Below are 22,841 nucleotides of genomic sequence, written 5' to 3'. Positions count from 1 at the left end.
GTCGTGGAGGGTGAAAAAAAGTTGTGGGGGCCCGTTTTGGCCAACAGGGTACTGTAGGAGATGTCCACCCCATCTTCCCCCTGTTCCCCCCTCCACGCCAGGGGTGGGTTTCTGCCAGCATTACTGCCAGTTCAATGTGCACACGGTTTGTGCATTGCCTGTAAATAGGTCTGCGCATACGCACAGCATTAAAAATGTCAAAAAAACATGCCACAGCAACCAGGAATTGGTTCGGTGGTATGGCGAGCCTGCCGTCCCTACTGGTTTGGCGAGCCAGTCACAATTTCTACTACTGGTTCACCTGAACTGGTGCGAGCTGGTGGCAACCCACCTCTGCCCCATGCCAGCCTGCGGAGAACTATAATGCTGATCCGGCCCTCAAAGAAATCCAGTTTGACACCCCTGTTATGGAGAAGATTTTCTCATGTGTTGCCATCAGGCGAATGTGAGATTGTACGTTTACTGCTGTAAAATTGCCTTCAAATCTTAGGCAAAAAGCTTTTGCCTTTATGAAGTACTAATGGCTCCTGAACCTCTTAAAATTTCCTTTATGAGTCTTCCACCTTTTCCATCACTGTCAGTTTTCTTGTGAATCTCTCTCTTTTTCTCTCCCTCTCTTCCTCTGTCCCCCCCTTCTCCCTCCATCCCTCTCTCTTGACTTTGCAGAAATGCACTCCTAACTTTTTTAAAATGAGATTTCTTGGAAATCTTTGCAAAAAGAATGGCCATGAAATTGTATGGAAATAGCAACCACTTGTCTTGAATGGTATAAGGTCTCCTGCTTGATCAGGGGATCGGAGTACTAGACCTCCAAGGTCCCTTCCGAGTCTGTTATCTATATACGTATAAGTGAAATACCACTCATGCATCATCACAAAATCTCCAGGACCATAAAGCCTACAAACTTGAAATTTGGCAACTCTGTTCCTGTTAGCTTCTAGGTGCTCACTTTGACCAACAGAGCATTAGTATTTCTTATATTAACACACTCCGATGCTGAAGAGTTAGATGTTCTACTCCCCTTCCCCACCTGAAAAGACCTCTGTTCCAACTGCCACTTGGGCATGTGCATGGTCAGCGCATGACTCATCCAGTCTGTGGGCTGGGATGAGGATCAATGGGGGTCAGCCTGAGAGAGAGAAGGGGATAAGATAGAAGAGGCCTCTGTGGGGCAAGCCTGTGGGAGAGAAGGGGATAGGGGAGGATAAATGGGGCCAGCCTGAAGGAGAGAAGGGGATAGGAGAGGATAAATGGGGTAAGCCTGAGGGAGAGAAGTGGAGAGAAAGGCCGATCATAGCTACTCATTAATGTTCAAGCTTTAACTATTAATTTATCAAGCTCAATCACATAATTCCATACCGAAGCAAAATATTATTGTCCTTTTCTCTTCTAGAGAGAAATTTCTTGGCATCATGATATTTTTATCCAGGCTGACCTGACCTGCTAGACATCAACAGGAGCCAAGCAACTTGTCTTTACACCTTGTTTGCCAAAACTCAGTTTTTTTGTGCTACTCGTATTCCCACCCCCCTTACATTTATACTGAATTTTTAAAAGCAACGGTGAACTTTATTTAGCATCAAAACTATCTTCATATGCCAGATGAAAAATGTATTCCATCCAGAAACCCAGCTCTATGATTAGCCAATAACATTTTGTTTCAGGAGAGTTTTGGTTGCCACGATGTAGAAAAGATGTGGAGACTCTAGAAAGAGTGCAGAAAAGAGCAACAAAGATTATTAGGTGACTGGAGGCTAAAATATAGGAAGAACGGTTGCAGGAATTGTATATGTCTAGTTTAATGAAAAGAAGGACTAGGGGAGACATGATAGCAGTGTTCCAATATCTCAGGGGTTGCCACAAAGAAGAGGGAGTCAAACTATTCTCCAGGGCACCTGAGGGTAGAACAAGAAGCAATGGGTGGAAATTAATCAAGGAGAGAAGCAACTTAGAACTGAGGGGAAATTTCCTGACAGAACAATTAATCACTGGAAGAGCTTGCCTCCAGAGGTTGTGAGTGCCCCAACACTGGAAGTCTTTAAGAAGATGTTGAATAGCCATTTGTCTGAAATGGTACAGGATTTCCTGCCTAGGCAGGGGGTTGGACTAGAAGACCTCCAAGCTCCCTTCCAACTCTGCTATTGTATTGTAAACCAATGATATGAATATCTAAGAATATAGCTTTCAACTCACATGCCAAGTTCTGTGCTTGTATATATGCATGCAGCAGTCCTTTCTTTTGCAAGCCTCAATGATGCTCATCGGTTTTCAATTGTTCTGGACATAGTTGAACATTATCAAATACCACAAGCTATAATCATGACTTTCTAGCCCATGTGCCATGAAGAACCCACGGATTTCTTCCCCCGCAAAATGAGAGAAAAACCATTATTGTTTCTGGCACGGAGCTTCAAAAAGCAGTAGGCAGAGGAACAAACATCAGGCAGAATTTGGAAACGAACCACAACCGAACAAGAGTGAATGGAAGAGCTGTTACCTGCGGTATTGGATGTCACCGGACGTGCAATGGCTTCTGATTTGGTTTCGCAAAGAAAGTCATCTATGGAAGGACTCAGCAGGGGTCGGCTTTCTTGTTGCTCATTCACAAGCTAGTGACAAAAAAGCAAGAGGAGAGGGTTGGATGTGTGTGCATGTCGGTACCGCTTAACTACGCACACAAATGTCACAACAGCATCAAACGGCTTAATATATATATATAAATATATATTAGTCCATTTCTGAAAACATCAGGTGGCTTAAATTGGCATACGGTTTTCCTTTGAAATTAAATGAGATGAATATAAGCAACTAAATGAGAGGAAGCAGAAAAAAAAAGATAAAACAACACTCATCAGTACCTAACTTCAGATTTCAGACGTCTGCTAGGAGGGGGGTTATCGTCCTTTCAATAATTATATGCTAATCAGGTTCCAAAGGGCATGCTTTTTATGATTTGGGATCTAATGAATCCCCAATTTAGCTGGGTTCACACAACAGGTTAAACCCCACCCTCTTGTTAGCAAAATACAGTTGCTGTCCTTGTGTAACTTGCTATACTCAAATAAATAATGGATTAAGGTTTTAGGCTTATCATGGTTTAACCCGATGAGCTGCTTTCTTCAATCTGTGCCAGAAATCTATTTAGCCTACTTTAGCCTGCTGTGCAAATCCAGCCACCCGAACGGGCCGTGCAGATTCACCTGCCTTTTTGCATTTATGCATTGTTCCCTTTTCGGCAACGAGTTAGAAATACGGCAATATGCCTTTTCTCAAGAAAAGAGAGCCCACCTCAACTGCAAAAAGCAAGAGAAGGCAAGAGACCAGATCCATCATCCAGGTGCCTTTCCTTTCCATCCCTTGTTCAATTCGGCTGGATAAACCATCTCAGGCACATTTCAAAAACTTTTGGAAAACAGGATGCTATGGATGTCATCTGCATGAAGGCAAGAGCCCTTATAAGGGCAGAGGGTGCATGTGAAACTTCCATTGCCGTCTATGTTGGCTCAAAGTGAAACTTTAGATTGTCATATTCAACATTGGCCACTTCTTGATGGACTCCTTCCATCCACAGATGTCAGTGCCAATGAGGAGGAGAGTGAAAGAATGAAAATTAACCCTTAACCCTTTTCCCCTCTAAACTACGAAGATCTAATCTATGAAGTTCTCTCAAGAGCCTTTCCGCTCTAATTTATGAAGATCTCCTAAAGGTCTTTCAACAAGATGTTTTGGAGCACCATGAAGAGCCCTTATAAGGGCAGAGGGTGTATGTGAAACTTCCATTGCCGTCTATGTTGGCTCAAAGTGAAACTTTAGATTGTCATCTTCAACATTGGCCACTTCTTGATGGACTCCTTCCATCCACAGATGTCAGTGCCAATGAGGAGGAGAGTGGTCATTTCAGACCAATCATATCTGACAACTCAAGAATGAAAATTAACCCTTAACCCTTTCCCCCTCTAAACTACGAAGATCTAATCTATGAAGTTCTCTCAAGAGCCTTTCTGCTCTAATCTATGAAGATCTAATTTATGAGTCTATGAAGATCTCCTAAAGGTCTTTCAACAAGATGTTTTGGAGCACCATGAAGAGAACATTTGGTGTCTAGCATGCTAATTATGTGCCCACGTGTCCATTAAAGGTTCTGAATCTGAAATAGGAAATTGCAAGGTGAATTAAAGTTTGCTCCTGCACCTTCTTGAACATTGACCTCACACATAAGAAATGGCCGCTGATTGCATCTCTCTATTTGATTGAGCCTATTGTTATACATCCTTTCATAGCTTGTTTTTCCGGTGAGACCAGTGTATCAGGCTAACTTGGTCTACCCAATTATGAGACAGAGCATACTGCTTCCACTTTCGCCTTTCGGCCACAATCCAGGAGCCTTCACATGCAGTCACTTTCAAGACAAACTATTTTTGTGTTGAATTTACATTTATTGACCAATCTAATCTATAGCTTATAGATCTTTTCTGATTCATCCTCCTCCTTTTCTACACCATCAATGCTTTCTATTCAAGATCCAAAATGTTGAATGGCTACATAATATTCTATTTATATATTTCCCTCGAATAGCAATGGCAATAGCAGTTAGACTTATATACCTCTTCATAGGGCTTTCAGCCCTCTCTAAGCGGTTTACAGAGTCAGCAAATTGCCCCCACAGTCTGGGTCCTCATTTCACCCACCTCAGAAGGATGGAAGGCTGAGTCAACCTTGAGCCGATGAGATTTGAACCGCCGAACTGCAGATAACAGTCAGCTGAAGTGGCCTGCAGTACTGCACCCTAACCACTGCGCCACCTCGGCTCTAAGAGTCTGAGATGGTGTATGTCTTATCTGATTTCGTCTCATAACCAGAGGTGGGTTGCAAATCCCGCCGCTACCAGTTTGCTCATGCATGCACTCATGCGCAATGCTTCTGCGCATGTGCAGAAGCATCTGGGTGGAACCTGCCGCCAGTACCGGTTCACCTGAACCGGGCCGAACCGAGAGCAACCCACCTCTGCTTATAACTATCATTCCCACTAGGTTGGAGTGAGTCCCAACGATTGACTGAAGTTATTCGGTAAGCTTTCATAGCTGAAGGAAAATTGTAACTTGGTTTTTTCCCCAGGCTCACTTGCTGCCTTAGGTGCCATGCTAACACCCTTCTAATGATTTAAAAATTATCCATCAACTTGAGGAGGAAACCCACAAACAGATATAGCAATCTAGCGTCCAGGGATGGGCTGCTGGGGGGCTGCAGGGATTTGGGACAACCTCTAGCTAAGATTCTGTGCAGTTTGGAGAACCCCCAAATCTTACTCCTGGCTGGCCACGCCCTTCCTGCCCCTCCCAGGAGTCCACACGTGGCCTGTTTTGGATGCAGGCAAGTACAGAGCACATGTAGAGGCTCAGGGAGGGCAAAAAATGGACCTACCGGAAGTTCGGGAAGGCCCATTTCTGGCCTCCAGAGGGTCTCCGGAGCCTGGGGAGGCTGTTTTCACCCTCCCGGAGGCTCACCTAGCCCATCTTGGCCATGCCCACCCAGCAATCGGGCAAACAACCTTCTGCTAAAATTTTTGAAGCCCACCCCTGACTGTCTACCCATGTTAATATCCAGATGATAGATTAATCCAGATGATAGATTTATCAGAACCAATGGCATTACGCTTGGTCTCTAGAAGGAAGACTGTATTCAGTTTAATGCATGGAGGATTGGCTCTCTTTCCAGGCATCTGTGTATTGCTGAAGGAAACAAAGTTAAGGAAGGGTCAGGTTTCCTCCCCAGGGATGCTTGGTCTAATGGAGAAAAGGGGTGGTATTTTAGCCTTTAAACCTCCCCCACCCCAAGAACAGGGGTCACATTGCTTTGGCAATATCATAATGCAACCAGCCACATGCTTTGCAATCCTTTTGAGGCTGAAATTAAAGTATAAAAACAACATGGTTCCCAATTGCAAGAACATTTTCCACTTCTGGAGTTAATGTTGCTTGCAAAGTTGGAAGTACAGGCAGTCCTTGACTTACTCACTGGCTGTGATTCCCTTAATGACCACCCTGCTTAGCAACATAAATTCTGATTGTGGTCATGTATTGAAGAATATTTGTAACTATTACTGTATTGCCTTCTTCCAGATTGCTGGTTTTAAAAAAAAACAACGTTCTGATTGGGCTAAAGTTTTAGAATTTTCAGGTGGTCACCCATTCAAATATGAACCATAGCCAGTCCTGCTTAGCTTCGCCCAGATAATATAGGTGCTATCATCCATTTAGCCATAAGAATGGGAAATTATTTCTTAAATAAAGTCCTTTAGAAAAGAAAGGAAATGTCCAAGCAAATGAACCGCAGTGGCACAGTGGTTAGAGTGCAGTACTGCAGGTTATTTCTGCTGATCACTGGCTGCCAGCAGTTTGGCAGTTCGAATCTCACCAGGGTTCAAGGTTGACTCAGCCTTCCATCCTTCTGAGGTGGGTAAAATGAGGACCCAGATTGTTGGGGGCAAATAGCCTGACTCCGTAAACCGCTTAGAGAGGGCTGTAAAAGCACCATGAAGCAGTATATAAGTGCTATTGCTATCTGTGGGTTCTGCTTTCTGCAATACTGGTTTGAGCTCTGGGTTCTTTGGAGAATGAGTGCTCTGTCATACACTCATGAATTTTGCAACAAATTTTAAGCCGTGATTTTCTTGAAAAAGAGGAAAGAGACCAAACACAGGTACTTACGACCACAGATGAGCCCAAAATTTAATGTTGCTAAGGGAGACATTTGTTAAGTGAATTTAGCCCCATTTTACAACCTTTCTTGCCACCATTGTTAAGTGAATCACTGCAGTTGTTAACACAGTTAACAACACAGCGATTCAGTGAATCTGGCTCCCCCACTCACTTCACTAAGCAGAGGGTCACAAATGGTGCTCATATGATCCCGGGACACTGCAAACTCTCCTAAATACGAACTGGTTGCCAAGTGTCTGAATTTTGATCATATAGCCATAGGGATGCTGCAACGGTCATAAGTGTGAAAATGGTCATAAGCAGGGGTGGAATTCAGCTGGTTCAGACTGGTTCGGAGGAACTGGATGCTAATTTTACATCTGGTTCGCTGAACCAATAATTGCAAGAACTGGCTTGCCCCGCCCATCCTGCCCCTCCCCTCCCAGGAGTCTCCATGCGGCCCCTTTCGGATGCCAGGTGAGTGCAGGGCCTGCGTGGAGGCTCCGGGAGGGTGAAAAATGGGCATCCCGCAAGTTCCGAAAGTCTGGAAACAAGTCTGTTTTCCAGCTTCCGGAGCCTGGGGGAGGCTGTTTTCGCCCTCCCAGAGGCTCGAGGAGAGCCTCCGGAGCCTTGGGAGGGTGAAAATGCCCCCCTGCCATGGTGCAGGAGGCTGAGTAGGCCACACCTGTCACAGCCACGCCTACCCAGCAACCAGGCAGAGAACTCATTGCTGAAATTTTTGAATTTCAAGTTAGCTGTTCTGTTATTTGGAACACTGACATTGACATCACTTGTATTGGGGTTGCCTGTGGTGGCCTAAGCGCTCTGCCTGTGAGAATGGGCTCCTGAGCTCCGTTTTTGGTTGCGACGCCCTCCTGCAGCCCTCTGCCAACAAAAATGGAGCTCGAGAGAGCCGCCCATGGCCTTCCAAAGCTCCGTTTTCACTGGCAGAGTCACCACGACCTGGTCCTTCGCTGTTTTCAGGGCAACCCTGCGGGCCAGATCTAAGCAACGCACGGGCTGAATTTGGCCTTCAGGCCTTGAGTTTGATACCTCTGCTCTAGGGCACCAGAGAACAAGAAGTAATGGCTGGAAGCTTGTTAAAGAGAGATAGAAGTAAGGAGAAGCTTTCTGACCAAGCAACTAATCAGTGGGGCAGCTTGCCACCTGGTGTTGTGGATGATCCATCACTGGAGGATTTCAAAAAATAGACTAGACAACTCGTTGACTGGGATGGTATACTTCTGACTTGAGATGGGAGTTGGACTAGAAGACCTCTGAGATCCCGTCCACTGCTATGATTCTACAGCCTTAGGCAAACTTGCATCTCATATGCAAGCACTGTGCATAGAGCAAGTCAAATAGATTGTCATGGCAGACAATAGGACAATTTTTGAATCCCACCACTGGTCAGAAGTCATTTTTTTCTCATGACTTTTCAGTGCCGTTTGTACGGTCACTAAATTTAATTTAATTTGATTTAATTTAATAGATTTGTATGCCGCCCAATCCCAAAGGACTCCAGGCGGCTTACATAAAACAATTTAAAAAAGATTAAAAAAGATTAAAAACACGAGGCAGAACGACTTAAAAAACAGAAACACAACATGCACTCAGTTGTAACGGGGCTGAAGCTCAGTCATGGGCCGTTGTAAGTCAAGGGTTAGCTGTACGCCTTGTTTTTGTTATATCTGGGAAAATAAAATTTAGAGGAGTTTCTATTCTGCTGGGATTCACAGATATTGAGACCTAGTGGGGTTTGACCCATGTAAGCAATTGCTACGTCGTTTACCGCGCTTTGTAAAATTAAATGGATGTGTCAATCCTTATTTACCTGAAACTACCAGCTGCAAGTGATAAGATTTCATATGTAAGATTTCTCTTACATTGAAACACTTTCACTGATCAGATGTCCCCCTTTCCAATATTCTATTCATCTATTTATGGACAGAAAGCCAACCCTGCTACGCGGCTGAGTCTTTGTAATCAAGTTAGCCGTTCTGTGTAACGAAAGAATCCAGCCAGCTAATGCATTATCTGGAAAGATTAATTTAGACCATGTTGGCTGCCCTGTGAGATTTAAAAAAAAAAGCTCTCTGAGCTGGCACCCTTCAAACATATTAGAACTGAAGCTGTTATTAAGGAATTAATTAATTCTGCAGATGGAGTGGCAGGTTTTCAAGCCTAACTTTAAACAGAAGCTTCTTCAGGAAGAGGCAACGAAGGGGGGGAAAAAAGTGTGAAACAAGGAATAATTTAGTGTTACACATTGAGTGAGGAGAAAGGCGATGGTATGGGATAAAGGACGTGGATGTGAATAGGGATACTCAAGAATTCTTCCATACCACAAGATCAGAATTCCAAAGGACTTTTGCAATTCATTTGTTCCCTGTAGTGCAACGTGCAATCTTCCAAATACTTGAGGGAATGTCACAAAATTGACATTCTCTAGGGCAAGGGTATCAAACTCAATTTCATTGAGGGCTACATCAGGCTTGTGTTTGACCTCCAGGGGCTGGGGTGGGCGTGGCCAGAGTGGGCATGGCCAGCTTGACTGTCAGGCCTGCAGCCAGTTCCTTTTGGGATCTTTGGCCTGCCATACTAATATTCTATTCTACTATGCTGTTTCATTAGTGGGTAATTGGGAGGGGGAATAGTAAGGTGTAGAATGTGATGTTGTCAAAATAAAATTCCTTTCTAGAATCCAAGGTCATCCTTTGTCTCTACACCTCTGCACCTGGATGGGTAGAACTGCCAGCATGGCAGTGGGAGATTGGGCCATGTGGTGGACTTGTAGATGTGGGGGCAGGATCTTGAACTTTCAATTGGGTGGGGAAAACTGGGAAGCTTTCAGATTTGGGTTTTCCCAGATATTCCAACATGGCTCTCTTAATAAATTGAAACTTTGAGCAATACTTTGCCTTGGACTCTTATTTAATTTTGGATGTTATTTGGAACCCTGACATTGACATCATTTGTGTTGGGGTTGACTGTGGTGCCCTGAGTGCTCTGCCAGTGAGAATGGGCTCCTGAGCTCCGTTTTTGGTTGCAACGCCCTCCTGCAGCCCTCTGCCAACAAAAATGGAGCTCGAGAGAGCTGCCCATGGCCTTCCAAAGCTCCGTTTTCACTGGCAGAGGCACCACGACCTGGTCCTTCGCTGTTTCCAGGGCAACCCTGCGGGCCAGATCTAAGCAACCCACAGGCTGAATTTGGCCTTCAGGCCTTGAGTTTTATACCTCTGCTCTAGGGCACCAGAGAACAAGAAGTAATGGGTGGAAGCTTGTTAAAGAGAGATAGAAGTAAGGAGAAGCTTTCTGACCAAGCAACTAATCAGTGGGGCAGCTTGCCACCTGGTGTTGTGGATGATCCATCACTGGAGGATTTCAAAAAATAGACTGGACAACTCGTTGACTGGGATGGTATACTTCTGACTTGAGATGGGAGTTGGACTAGAAGACCTCTGAGATCCCGTCCACTGCTATGATTCTACAGCCTCAGGCAAACTTGCATCTCATATGCAAACACTGTGCATAGAGCAAGTCAAATAGATTGTCATGGCAGATAATAGGACAGACTGCATGTGTATAGATAAAGTATAACGGTAAATGTTCCCCTTGCACTTATGTGCTAGTAGTTCCCAACTCTAGGAGACAGTGCTAATCTCCGTTTCAAAGCCGAAGAGCTAGCACTGTCCGAGGAGTCTTTGTGGTCATGTGGCTGCCATGACTAAATGCCGAAGGCGCATGGAACACTGTTACCTTCCCACCAAAAGTGGTTCCTATTTTTCTACCTGCTTTCAAACTGCTAGTTTGGCAAAAGCCAGCAAGTAACGGGAGCTCACTCCGTTACATGGTGCTAGGGATTCAAACCCTCAAACTACCAACCTTTCTGATGGACAAGCTCAGCGTCTTAGCCACTGAGCCTTATAGATAAAGTATATTTTCCTCTAAATGAGAACACATAAGTGCATATGTGAAGTGTAGAAAGGGAATGGTGAATATGTTTTTGTGGCCCTGTCCACTGGGGACCCACAGGTGGTCTTTTCCTAAACATTGGTGGCATTCCTGAAGAAATTCTCAACTATTAATCTGGCTCTTGGCCTAAATAGATGAGCATCCAGCTTGCTTCTCTGGTATATTGTTTCTCAACCTTGGCAACCTGAAGATGTGTGGATTTCAACTCCCAGAATTCTGAGAGTTGAAGTCCACACATCTCCAAGTTGCCAAGGTTGGGAAACCCCAACCTAGTAGAAGATAGTTCATCGCTTCCTGGTTGTTGATCTAAGCACACAAACAGATGGACACCCAATTCCTTTCCATATTGAAGATGGTCCATCACTTCCCAGTGAGGTCCATCCCACCACCAAAGAGTTCCTGCTCTCAGGAGCTGCTACTAATACTACTTGAAACAGGATTCTCCTCCATTTGCTTTAGTGTGGTGTCACCGGTTACTAATGGCAAAATAAGGTTTATGTGTCCTGCAATTCCAGCCGAATACAATTAAATCAATATGCCATAGTTAAATCAATAATGGCTTAAATCCAGCCATCCATTCTTCTATAACTGCCCATCTCAGCCAGGGGAAATGGGCTGTTTACAGTTCTAAAACTATAAAACACTTAAAGATGCCATGTTTGTATCCACTCATAATTATTAATTGGGACACTGAGAATTTGGAAGGGGGAGGAAAGATGGAGGCCAGGAGAAGGCCCAATCCAGTGTTCACCCTCAGGGACTTACCTTTTCCCTGCACTTAATGGGAGCTAGTCTAGAATCACATTAGCTGTGTAAAGAGATTTATAACAGTCCTACCCCTATTTGTGAGAGTGCTAGCTCAAGAAAGTTTATAAAAGCAGCTTTAAAAATAACCTTGGAAGGAACATAGTCAATAAGAGGCTTTTAAAGTCTGCCTTACATGAAGTATTTAACTAGGAGACTCAAAAACTCAGCAGATTCAAATACATAATGTGTTAACCTGAGTTTTTTAATGGCTTAGTGTGTGAGGGTAACCTTACCTTATGAACTAATTTTAGGATTCTGTTTTTTTGCCAAAAGGGTCCCATTTTTCGTAAAAAAAAAGGGCATGGATAGCCTTTAGGAAGCTTATAGAGTGCTCCTTGGGGCTGTGGGGGGGTGTAAAATTGAGCAAAGAATGGGTCTTTTTTGCTCATTTCTACCCTCTCCAGCCCCCAGGAGCTCTCTAAAAGCTTCCTAGAGGCTATGCATGGCCATTTTGGTGAGGGGGGGGTGGGGGTTTAGGGAGGCAAAAAATGCTGTATTCAGTGTATAAGATGCACCCAGATTTTCAGCCTCTTTTTTGAGGGAAAAAGGTGTGTCTTATACTCTGAAAAATACGGTAAAACATGCTGGCAATGGCATGGGCGACCAGAGAATTGGTTCGGAGGGCGTGGCCAGCCTGGGTCGCTGCCGGTTCTGCAACCCAGCCCAACATGCCACTACCAGTTGGCCGAACCGATGCGAACCGGTAGCAACCCACCTCTGCTGTCCCTACCTTATGAAACACTCTCCCCTCCTCTGCCCTCCCCACACCCCCATGATCTGGAATTTGCATTTCTTTTTAGTGAAACAGGAGCTTTCCAGAATAGGCTATCAAGTCCTTAATCTCTCAGTATTGCATGGCAGCTTATAGCAATAGTAGTTAGACTTATATACCGCTTCATAAGGCTTTCAGCCCTCTCTAAACGGTTTACAGAGTCAGCATATTGCCCCCACAGTCTGGGTCCTCATTTTACTCACCTCGGAAGGATGGAAGGCTGAGTCAACCCTGAGCCGGTGAGATTTGAACCGCCGAATTGCAGCTAACAGTCAGCTGAAGTGGCTGCAGTACTGCACTCTAACCACTGCGCCACCTCGGCTTTTATAAACAAATCAGTCATTCAGCTAAAAAAAACAACAACCCCTATTTCATTTCTACAAAGAAATGGCAGTTTGGCAGGGAGCCAACATTTATTCCAGGCAATGTTTAAAACATGGCCTTTCAGAGGTACTGAAAGCTGATATTATACATGTCCTCCTGAAATAAATAAAACGTTGAATAATTAATTTACAAATGGTCCTACATAATCTAATAACTGTTGCGGCTGAACAGTTTTATTGGTCTTTAATTTGAAAAAAAAAATGATTTGGTAAGGTGCATGCAGATCACGTAGTTGTCATGTCCAAAAATCATAGAAGAATCCGTCTCAACCTTAGAATTCCCAGAAGCTGTCCTTTACTTTGCTTCTGTGAAAATTGAAATCCCCAAGGATGGAAACCAACATTTCAAAATGTTAGGGATTATTGAGGAGCGCCTCAAACTAATTTTCACTAGGGCCATGTTAGATTACAGGCAATCTACAGTTTAGTAAAGGTAAAGGTTCCTTCACACATATGAGCTACTTGTTCCAGACTCTAGGGGGCGGTGTTCATCTCTGTTTCAAAGCCGAAGAGCCAGAGCTGTCCGAAGACATTTCCGTGGTCATGTGGCCGGCAGAACTAAATGCCAAAGGCGCACAGAATGCTGTTACCTTCCCACCAAAGGTGGTTCCTATTTTTCTACTTGCATTTGTACATGCTTTCGACCTGCTAGGTTGGCAGAAGCTGGGACAAGTCACAGAAGCTCACTCCCTTATGCTGGAGTAGGGATTTGAACCACCAAACTGCCGACCTTTCTGATCAACAAGCTTAGTCTCTCAGTCCCTGAGCTACCACATCCCTCAATTTATAAACATTCAATTAGTGACTGTTCGAAATTGTCACTGGAAAAAAAGTTAATTAGGACTGTTTTCCATCCTTATGATCGTTGTAGCACCCCCATGGTGCTATGAGATTTGCCTTCAGAGGGCATTGTTCAATCCTTACATGATAAACATCACAACAGTGGCTCTTTAAAATATACTACAAGTATGCAGCTTGTAGTAAGCCCCATTACACCTTAGACAGCTTAACTAATCTCAGAAAAAGCTAAGGTGATTAGGCCAAGTTAATATTTGAAAGATAATTATTACAAAATCCCAAGGTTATAAGATACACTTGGAAGTTGAAAAAAAATCATACAGCTAATCCTTGGCATATAACCATTCATTTAATGACCGTTTGAAGTTACAACAGCAGTGAAAAAACTGATTTATGGCCGTTTTTCACACTTACACCTCCATGGTCATGTGATCAAAATTCAGTTGCTTGGCAACTGGTCCATATTTATCATAAGCAAAGTCAACAGGGGAGGCCAGGTTCACTTAACAACGGCGTTACTAACTTAGCAACGCAGCAATTCACTTAAGAACTGGGGCAAGAAAGGTTGTGAAATGGGGCAAAAGTTCATTTAATAAGCGCCTCGCTTAGCAATGGAAATTTTGGGCTCACTTGTGGTGGTAAGCCAAGAATTACCTGTAGATTATTCTGGAAAATGGTTCAGAGTTGAAGTAGGCTGCAATCTTTAGAAACCTGAAATTGCTGTGATTCCAATACATTTGGAAGACGTCAGGTTGAGAATGCTGCTACTTTTAGTTATCAAGCTCTTGTTAATGTTGTTACCATTCTTGGACATTAATGCTGCTGGGTAATTGCAAGCCATTAAAACAATAATGGTGCTGTCAGGACTTGGAGTTCTATTCAATACATTCGGAAGGCATTGTTCTGACCTAGGCTTCCCAAGAGCAGGAAGCAAACTCTTTGTCCTCAACAAAAACCCTTTCATTAATTTACTGTGAATTCTGCTCATTCACATCCAGCAAAGTCTTTCAAGGGAGGATTTACAGTCACAGACCTTATCTGGCTTGGAGAGCTGCCAGGCCGATATCTGCGAATCAATTAAACGAACAAATTGTCTCCTGCAAACTCCACTCCCCTTTCGCTCCTCTTTTATTTCCTCTTGGAGGGGCCATTCATCATCCACCTGTGGCCTTACTCCCAAGCCAATCCCTGTTCTTTGGCTGTTCCCTTCATCTGGCAACTCTGCGCATGCGCACACTGGGAACAGGCTCCAGCTGTTTGTCTGCTTCACTAATGTCTGACTCTGAAGCCAGCTGATAACTGGCATATGGCTCTGGCCCCCTCTCTGCCTCTGACAGAGCCCTCATCAGAGCCTTCCCCAGACTCCAGGACCGGCCCATGTTTCTCCCCAACCTCCTCACTGTCTGAATCTGCTGTCAGCTTCACTGGCAGGCCACAACAGGCATGGTTGAGAAGCTAAGGTAGACAATCTAATTTAGAATGAAATTAAATGTTTTCCTTTTCTACATTAAGCTGAGTTTGTAGACTACATACAGCCATGTCATGGAAACCACTGAAAATAGGCTCCCCATGGATAGACTCCAGCAGTGAAGAAATATCACACATCCATTCGGGTTGCATCCAATCATTTTTGATCCCACTCGTATCAACTCCAGAGGAGAGACGATTGTGCTGGGAAACAGTCACATGACCAAGGCAATCCCTTTGATCTATGCCTTTATGCATTAAGAACACAACATGGGAGTCTCTAGCATAGAGAGAATTCTTAAATGGCTTCCCTGCTACCGACGAAACACATAAAGTTGGATCTAAAACTTCCTTGCAGCATTACACGAGGTCAGACAAATGCTCACTATGAGAGGTGCGTGGGGGATCAGCATTACAAGGCAGCAAAGTATTTATAGCAGTCTGCAACACGATCAAAATACAGCAAAGCAGATCCGGAGGCAATTATCAGAAGTACGTGTCCACTTAACGATGGCAAAGATGAGGTCAGTTCACACACAGGAGGACAAAAACATGCACAAACCAAGAACGGTTCACTCTGGAAAACTCTTACGGTTACTGGAAATAAAAGCAAAATGGGCATGAAACACATTAGAATATGAATCAGGAGTTCCACTCTCTCGTTCAATGTGCCTGATTCATAAACTGGTTTGCATGTAAAACCAAAGCAGGATGTATCAAAGCAAAGCTTCCTGCACCGTCACTGTAAATATCTATAGGTCAATAAAAATGTGGCATCAAACAGGTTGATTTTCCTACAAGGATTATTACCTGTGCGTAATATACATATACAAAGACCACTCAGGTATTTATTTTTCTTTGCATGTTTGTGAAGGAGCTGCCCTTGGGAACTGGCAAGGCGTTAATACAGATTCACTTAAAATACAGACAGAATCACAATCTTCTTACATAGTGGGAAACCAATATGTTTTCACTCTAATACCTGGTGGGACCATGGCCTTCTGAAGTTATCTATTTACCTTGACGTATGTGTGTGGATAATTCAATATTGCAAATCTGTAAAAGGCAACTGAGAAGGAGTTATTTTAAGGCACAGAAGCATATTGGCAATTACTAATAACTTGAATTAAGCTGCTTTGGGATTTTATACAAATGGAGTAAATTAAATGAAATAATTGCAAGGTTTGAGCTGCCTTTGAATTACTTGGAATCCTTCAAGTAATTTAACATTCAGGGGTATTTGAATATGTAGAAATAATCATAAAAAGGTGGGCTGGTATTTTAATACATGCATTTGCAAATTGTTGATAACAACAGGGCCTATATATCGTTTATGATTGCTATGGTTACCATTATTTTAAGCATAATGTACAATTCAAACTGGCGAATGGTATAGAATTCATTTATTTCGGTTGAGGGGGAAAAATCCATTTGAATAGCTCCCATGAAGTTAAAAAGGAACATGATTCACATGAGGATGAAGCAGCTTTTGAAGCTGAATTTCCTTTGCAACCAGAAATACTTTTATTCAACGTTTGATTAAGCCATGTGTCATATTGAACTTCTTATGCTAATTATTACATGTTCCTTATTGGAAAACATGTTTGATTTGTTCCTTTGAAAGATGGAAGTTATGGGGGCTATGTTTTGATATAGAAATCATTTCTAACTGGAAACTTTTCTTAGATTATGGTTTAGTGTATGGATTTATGCCACATCCCAAATATTTCTTATTATACATTTAGTTTATATTTTAACTGTACAAGCAATTAGAATATGCGATTCTATAGTTATAATTAGATCATCTATAATTAGAATTATGTTGCCTATAATTCTAGCTATTATGTATATACCGTGTTAATCAGATACTCTTCATTTAAAGTTTTTAGGTAAAGGTAAAGTTTCCCCTTGCACATATGTGCGAGTCGTTCCCGACTAGGAGGAGGTGCTCATCTCTGTTTCAAAGTCGAAGAGCCAGTGCTGTCTGAAGACGTCTCCATGGTCATGTGGCCAGCACATGATGCCGAAGGTGCACGGAACATTGTTACTTTCCTACCAAATGTGGTTCCTATTTTTATACTTGCATTTTTTACATGTTTTCAAACTGCTAGGTTGGCAGAAGCTGGGACAAGTAATGGGAGCTCACTCCGTTACACGGTGCTAGGGATTCAAAACGCTGAACTGCTGACCTTTCTGATTGACAAGCTCAGCGTCTTAGCCACTGAGCCACCATGTTAATCTTAATTTAGTCTTAGTTTTTGTTTTACAAACCAATCAGAGGTGGGCTTCTCCCAGTTTTACTACTGGTTTGCTTTGCATTCGCACCTATCCACACAGTTCAATGTAAATTGTTCTTTGCGCATGCGCAGAACAATTTACAGTGAACTGCGCACACACGCGCACTACTAAACAACATGCTAGCAACTGCAGTGGCGACCGGGAAACTGGTTTGAGGGCCTGGCCAGCCTGGGTCGCTGCTAGTTCTGTGACTCAGGCCAAAATAACACTACCGATTCGGCCGAAGTGGGCCGAACGGGGAGCAACCCAATTCTGAAACCAATGTAACATTTGTATACAGGAAGAAGTGGTAAGTGGGGGCAGAGTCAAAAGAGGGCTTATCTTAGAATCCCTATGTAGACACAAGTGAACAAAGTCCAATTTCCCCTGAATTTCGGTAACTCCTAGCAGGTGCTAACCTTAGTTGAGACTATTCCTGTGCATAGGTATGAGTAGCAATAAATCAGTTTAATTGGACTTTCATGAGTGGATCTGATCTTCCCTGTGTTTGAGACAGCTAAAGAAACATTAATCTCCTTGACAATTCAGATCCTATGTTTACTTACATTTACTTTCTTAATTACATGTTACTATTTTTTTTTTTGGTATGTCTCTTATCTATCTTGGTTTGGTTATAGTAATGAGTTTAGTAAATAAAATGAAGTTAAAAGCATAAAGCCTTTGGGCTGTGTTTTGTTTTAAAGGTAACTTTCCATTTATTCCATAGAAAAACAACAATAATAGTAATAATAATAATGAGTATTGATCCAATAATTAAGGGAAGAACCAAAATTTAGAGTCGCAGCCCACATTTTAATGCAGAAAGTCTAAAAAAAAATAACAGTATTTCAGAGTTAATATTTAAGACTGGCCAAGGCACTTGAGGGTCCATAGATAGTACAATTCAGAACCTTAATTAAAATAGTTGATTATTAGGGTTAATTTAACAAGAGATCCCTGTCCAGGCTGTTCCTTAGAGCCCTTCCTGTTTAGTATTACTGCATCCTGTGACAACCTATTTTCCCCTCTGTTTTGTTATGCATTCAGATGAAAGATGCAATTAATGCCATTGTGTAATCAAACTACTGAAAAATCCTTGAGATTATATTATGACACTAAATTTAGCAATTTCCTCCAAATGCTAAATGTTATTCATTTTATCTCAGGGATCTGAATCAAATGTCTCCATTTATTCCACCCAAGCCTTGTTAGCTAACCACATTTTACTGAGTAACTATTTATCGTCTGGTTTATCATATTCAAAGCTTTTCTGCAGTTTCCTAAAACAAGCCTATTTCATAACAGTGAGAAGTCAACTTGTTTTTATATACGATACCTAATGCTAATCACAGTATAGATTCAAAAGTAACGCCAATGTGAAACAAAATGGAAACTTGATTTTAGATTTTCATGATTAGAATGACTTTGTTATTATAGAAATGGCTTGAAATGTTGTGAAATGTAAAGCAAATGTTTGAAGTATTTGTATTTCACTGTACAGAAAAAGTCAGAAAGCACTTTTTTCTCTCTTTGCATTTTCTCTCTCCTCTTAGTTTTCTAACTTGTTTTTTCTGTATTTTTATCTTATAATGAAACAATAATTAGTGTAGTGTAGTGTAGTGCAATGCAATGCAATGCAATGCAATGCAATACAATGCAATGCAATGCAATACAATACAATACATTACAATACAATATAATATTTATATGCTATGTGCGCAGTTAAAAAAGAACCAATATTTATTGTCCTCTCACACCAGGAATTAGAAAATTAAGGACATTCATTCCTGTTGACCTTAGAAGTTAATATATTGATTCTCAATATATTGTTGACTATATATATATATATATATATATATATATATATATATATATATGTGTGTGTGTGTGTGTGTGTGTGTGTGTGTGTGTGTGTGTGTGTGTGTGTGTGTGTGTGTGTATGTATATGTATATGTATATGTATATGTATATGTATATGTATATGTATATGTATGTATATGTACATATATATACATATATATATATATATATATATATATATATATATATATATATATATATATATATATATATATATATATATATATATATATATATAGTTTCAACTGTAAGACTGTTTCAACAAAATAGGTTGGTCATTAGATTGCTTGTTTGATTGTTGGCTTTTGAAGAAACTCTTTTTCAGTTGTGCCTTGTTTCATTGAATCTGTTAATGTATAACCTAGCTTTTCTAAAGTTGAGAACTGCAGACTGCAAAACTGAAGACAATTGGGTACAATTTGGATAAGATCTCACATGAGCCACAGCAAAAAGAACATTCTAAAGAAAAATGACCTCCACAATCAACATGGCGGACTTGGGTGAAGGAGGTAGGGATGGTAGAAATCAGTAAACATGACTATTTCAAAAGCATTAAGTACTGTGAAGTACGGCACAAAACTCAACAAACCAAGTATGTTTTATCTTTTTTGCGATTAATGTTCATTTATATCACTGCTTTATGTAACTATGGACAGCATGGATCACAGCTGGCAATTTTGAACAGTTTTAGATGCTTTGTTAATGACTAACATGCACAATCTTGTTGCGTATGCCATTTTACTTCGAACACCTGCCTTAAAAAAAAATCCAACATTAATGCAGAATATGTGAAATGGCGAACCAGAGGTAATCTTTTTCTCTGCCTTATACTATATTTTATGTCTTTCATACATTTTTGAAAAATTTTGTAGTATAATATAGTATTATAATACTGTAAGACGGACCCTGAGAGCAATGCCAAAGGGGAAAAAAAATCATAAATAGAGCTATAAATAAATGCTGGACATAGTTTATTTTTTTTTGTAAAGGATACAGGTGAAAATATTCTACTAAACACATCAGCAAGGTGATTTAAAAAATTTAACATTTTTCATCTATTATTATTATTATTATTATTGCCAATATGCCTTCAGTGTAATTTGGATGGAGAATATGTGGATTGAAATAGCTCTCTCCCAGTGTGGTGATAAAGTTAGAACAAGAGGAGCGGGAGAGAAAACGAAGAAAGAAAAAGATACAGCAAGAATAAGAGAAAGCAGAGAGAGGGAGGGAGGGAGGGGGAGAGGAAGAGAGAGGGAGGGAGGGAGAGAGAGAGGTAGGTTGGTAGGTAGATAAGTATAATTGAACATAGAAGTCAAGAAGAATGGAAGACTTCTAGAAAATGATTGTGCTACCATATCTCAGCGGAAGAGAACCAGTGACCATGGGATGGCAGCAAATAGATACTAAAATGATACTTCTCTACTGCCACCTAGTGGCTGGGTGTTTGCAACCAAAATATGGCAGCTGTACTAATGGTTGATCTCCATTTGCATTGAAATACGGCAGCTTCCTCCTTCAAATCCGGACCATTCTGCCCACCTGTGATTTCATAGTAAGGAGGGGTTTTTCCTCCGGAGACTCCTCCCTCGGTATCTCCTTCATCACCATGGCAACAGCCTTATCTGCCGCCCTAGAGCCTTTACCCTATAACAGTGAAATCAACAATGACTTGTGTCAGGAGGAAACGTATGACATTCCTGTTACAGATGTAGAAATAGCTTTAATATGACATTATTATCATCAATTTCAATTCCCTTCCTCGTCTCCTCCCGCCAAACAAACACACCAAAAAGCAAAGAAGTTAAACTAACATGTAAAATAGTGGAAGCAAATTGTTGGTGCTGGAAACAAAAATGAAAATTTTAAAGCAGTTAAGCAATCATACAAGTATTTGCACAGCTGTTAACAATAAGATGTAATATACATATTTATAGATGCATGGTGTCCAATCCAACATACTTTATCAATTTCCAAGTAATAATCGTTTGTTTTAATCCCATTTCAGTTTTCCATAGATGATACAATGGATTATTTAAAGCAATTTTTCATGGTGTCTAACCAGAAAACTTGGAGCTACAACATTAAGGAAAACATGTCCTTAATGTGGCCTCTAGAATTTGCTGCTAAATTGCCATTTTCCTGGGTCAGTAAGAGGATATGTTTAAATCCATTGGGATGACTGAATTAAGTTCAGGTTAAAATTATATTATATTTATAGCAGTAGACTTATATACCACTTCATAGGGCTTTCAGCCCTCTCTAAGCGGTTTACAGAGAGTCAGCATATTGCCCCCAACAATCTGGGTCCTCATTTTACCCACCTCGGAAGGATGGAAGGCTGAGTCAACCCTGAGCCGGTGGGATTTGAACCGCTGAACTGCTGATCTAGCAGTAGCCTGCAGTGCTGCATTTAACCACTGCGCCACCTTAGGATTTTTCCTGGCCAAGTCATTTTAGAAGCACATCTTACAGCACACCAAAGGCCATAGGAAATTCCCCACGCCCTAAAAATAGCCAAATCCTCCTATATTTTGTTTCCCGGTGGGCTGCAATTTCATAATTTCATTTATACAATAAGCAGGATGAATATTTGGACTACTTACTGCCACGGGTTAAATTATAAATCAGCCTCCAGTCTGAATCTCAGAGAGGCTGAACTCTGGAGAACTCTTAAGCCATAGCACTTCTCCGTAAAAAGATAATTTCGTTCTATTTAAGATTATTGTGGTGGACAAGAAGGCCTATCTCTCCAAGTTGCAGTGAGACACACAAAATAATGTACAGGTAGTCCTCAACGTACGGCCACAATTGAGCCCCAAATTTCTGTTGCCAAGTGAGACATTTGTTAAATACGTTTTGCTCCATTTTATGGCTTTTTTGATAAATGGATCACTGCAATTGTTAAGCTAGTAAGACAGTTGTTAAGTGAATGTGGTCACATGACACTGGAACACTGCAACCGTCATAAATATGAGAGCCAAGGTGGCGCAGTGGTTAAATGCAGCACTGCAGGCTACTGCTAGATCAGCAGGTCAGCGGTTCAAATCTCACCGGCTCAGGGTTGACTCAGCCTTCCATCCTTCCGAGGTGGGTAAAATGAGGACCCAGATTGTTGGGGGCAATATGCTGACTCTCTGTAAACCGCTTAGAGAGGCCTGAAAGGCCTATGAAGCGGTATATAAGTCTATTGCTATTGCTATAAATATGAGTCAGTTGCTAAGCGCCTGCCTTTTGATCAAGGGACCATGAAAAAAAGTCACTTTTTTCATTGTCAGGGTAACTTTTTAACGGCCATTCAATGAACTGTTTTAAGCCAAGGATTACCTGTATATGAATATTCCAAAACATTGTGTTTAATGTGGAGGTTTTGCTAGGTTAAGAAGATGCCAGATCAAAGTTAAAGTTGTAGGATTGGTCACCATGTGCGGTATTGATTGAAAAAGAATTTAGATCACAATGAACATCCCCCCCCCCCCAATTCTTATTTGCAAATACCATCCTGCTGAACCCTTTGATTGTTGTCAGTCTTCAGAGACTCTGTATCATTAACATAGTAATTCTGAATTGATCAGGTTACTGCTTTCTTCCATTGTGTCTTTTCTCTTCTTTTTTTTTTTTTGGAGACCAGAGATCGGGATATAATACAGCTCATTTCCCATCACCTGCCATGTAATGGAAGCTTCAGTGGGCCAATTATCTGAAGATAATTTTAACCATGCACTGCATGGCACAGTTAGCTAGAAAAGTATCTTAATGGCAGAAGCTACCCATTGGCACATGGCAGTGTTTTCCTCTGCAATG

At 41.6% G+C, this 22,841-nt stretch overlaps 1 protein-coding gene across 3 annotated transcripts in view; it reads right to left on the bottom strand.

The window, feature by feature from the left end:
- The window catches only part of PEX5L (peroxisomal biogenesis factor 5 like), a 202,319-nt gene that overhangs the window by 37,100 nt on the left and 142,378 nt on the right, over positions 1-22,841 (bottom strand). For 2 of the 3 annotated variants that reach the window (XM_087725198.1, XM_087725199.1), the window contains 2 exons: positions 20,580-20,684; positions 2,498-2,609 (listed from right to left, as the gene is read on the bottom strand). In XM_087725198.1, the coding sequence (XP_087581324.1) occupies positions 2,498-2,609; positions 20,580-20,684 (217 nt within the window). The remainder of the gene's footprint in view (positions 1-2,497; positions 2,610-20,579; positions 20,685-22,841) is intronic. The other variant, XM_087725200.1, reaches the window with a different exon arrangement.

Source organism: Thamnophis sirtalis, unplaced genomic scaffold (assembly GCF_051295495.1).
Source record: "Thamnophis sirtalis isolate CommonGarterSnake01/CBP01778 unplaced genomic scaffold, rThaSir2_p1.2 scaffold_11, whole genome shotgun sequence".
Lineage (NCBI taxonomy): Eukaryota > Metazoa > Chordata > Lepidosauria > Squamata > Natricidae > Thamnophis > Thamnophis sirtalis.
This window is presented reverse-complemented; position numbering and strand designations above follow the sequence as displayed.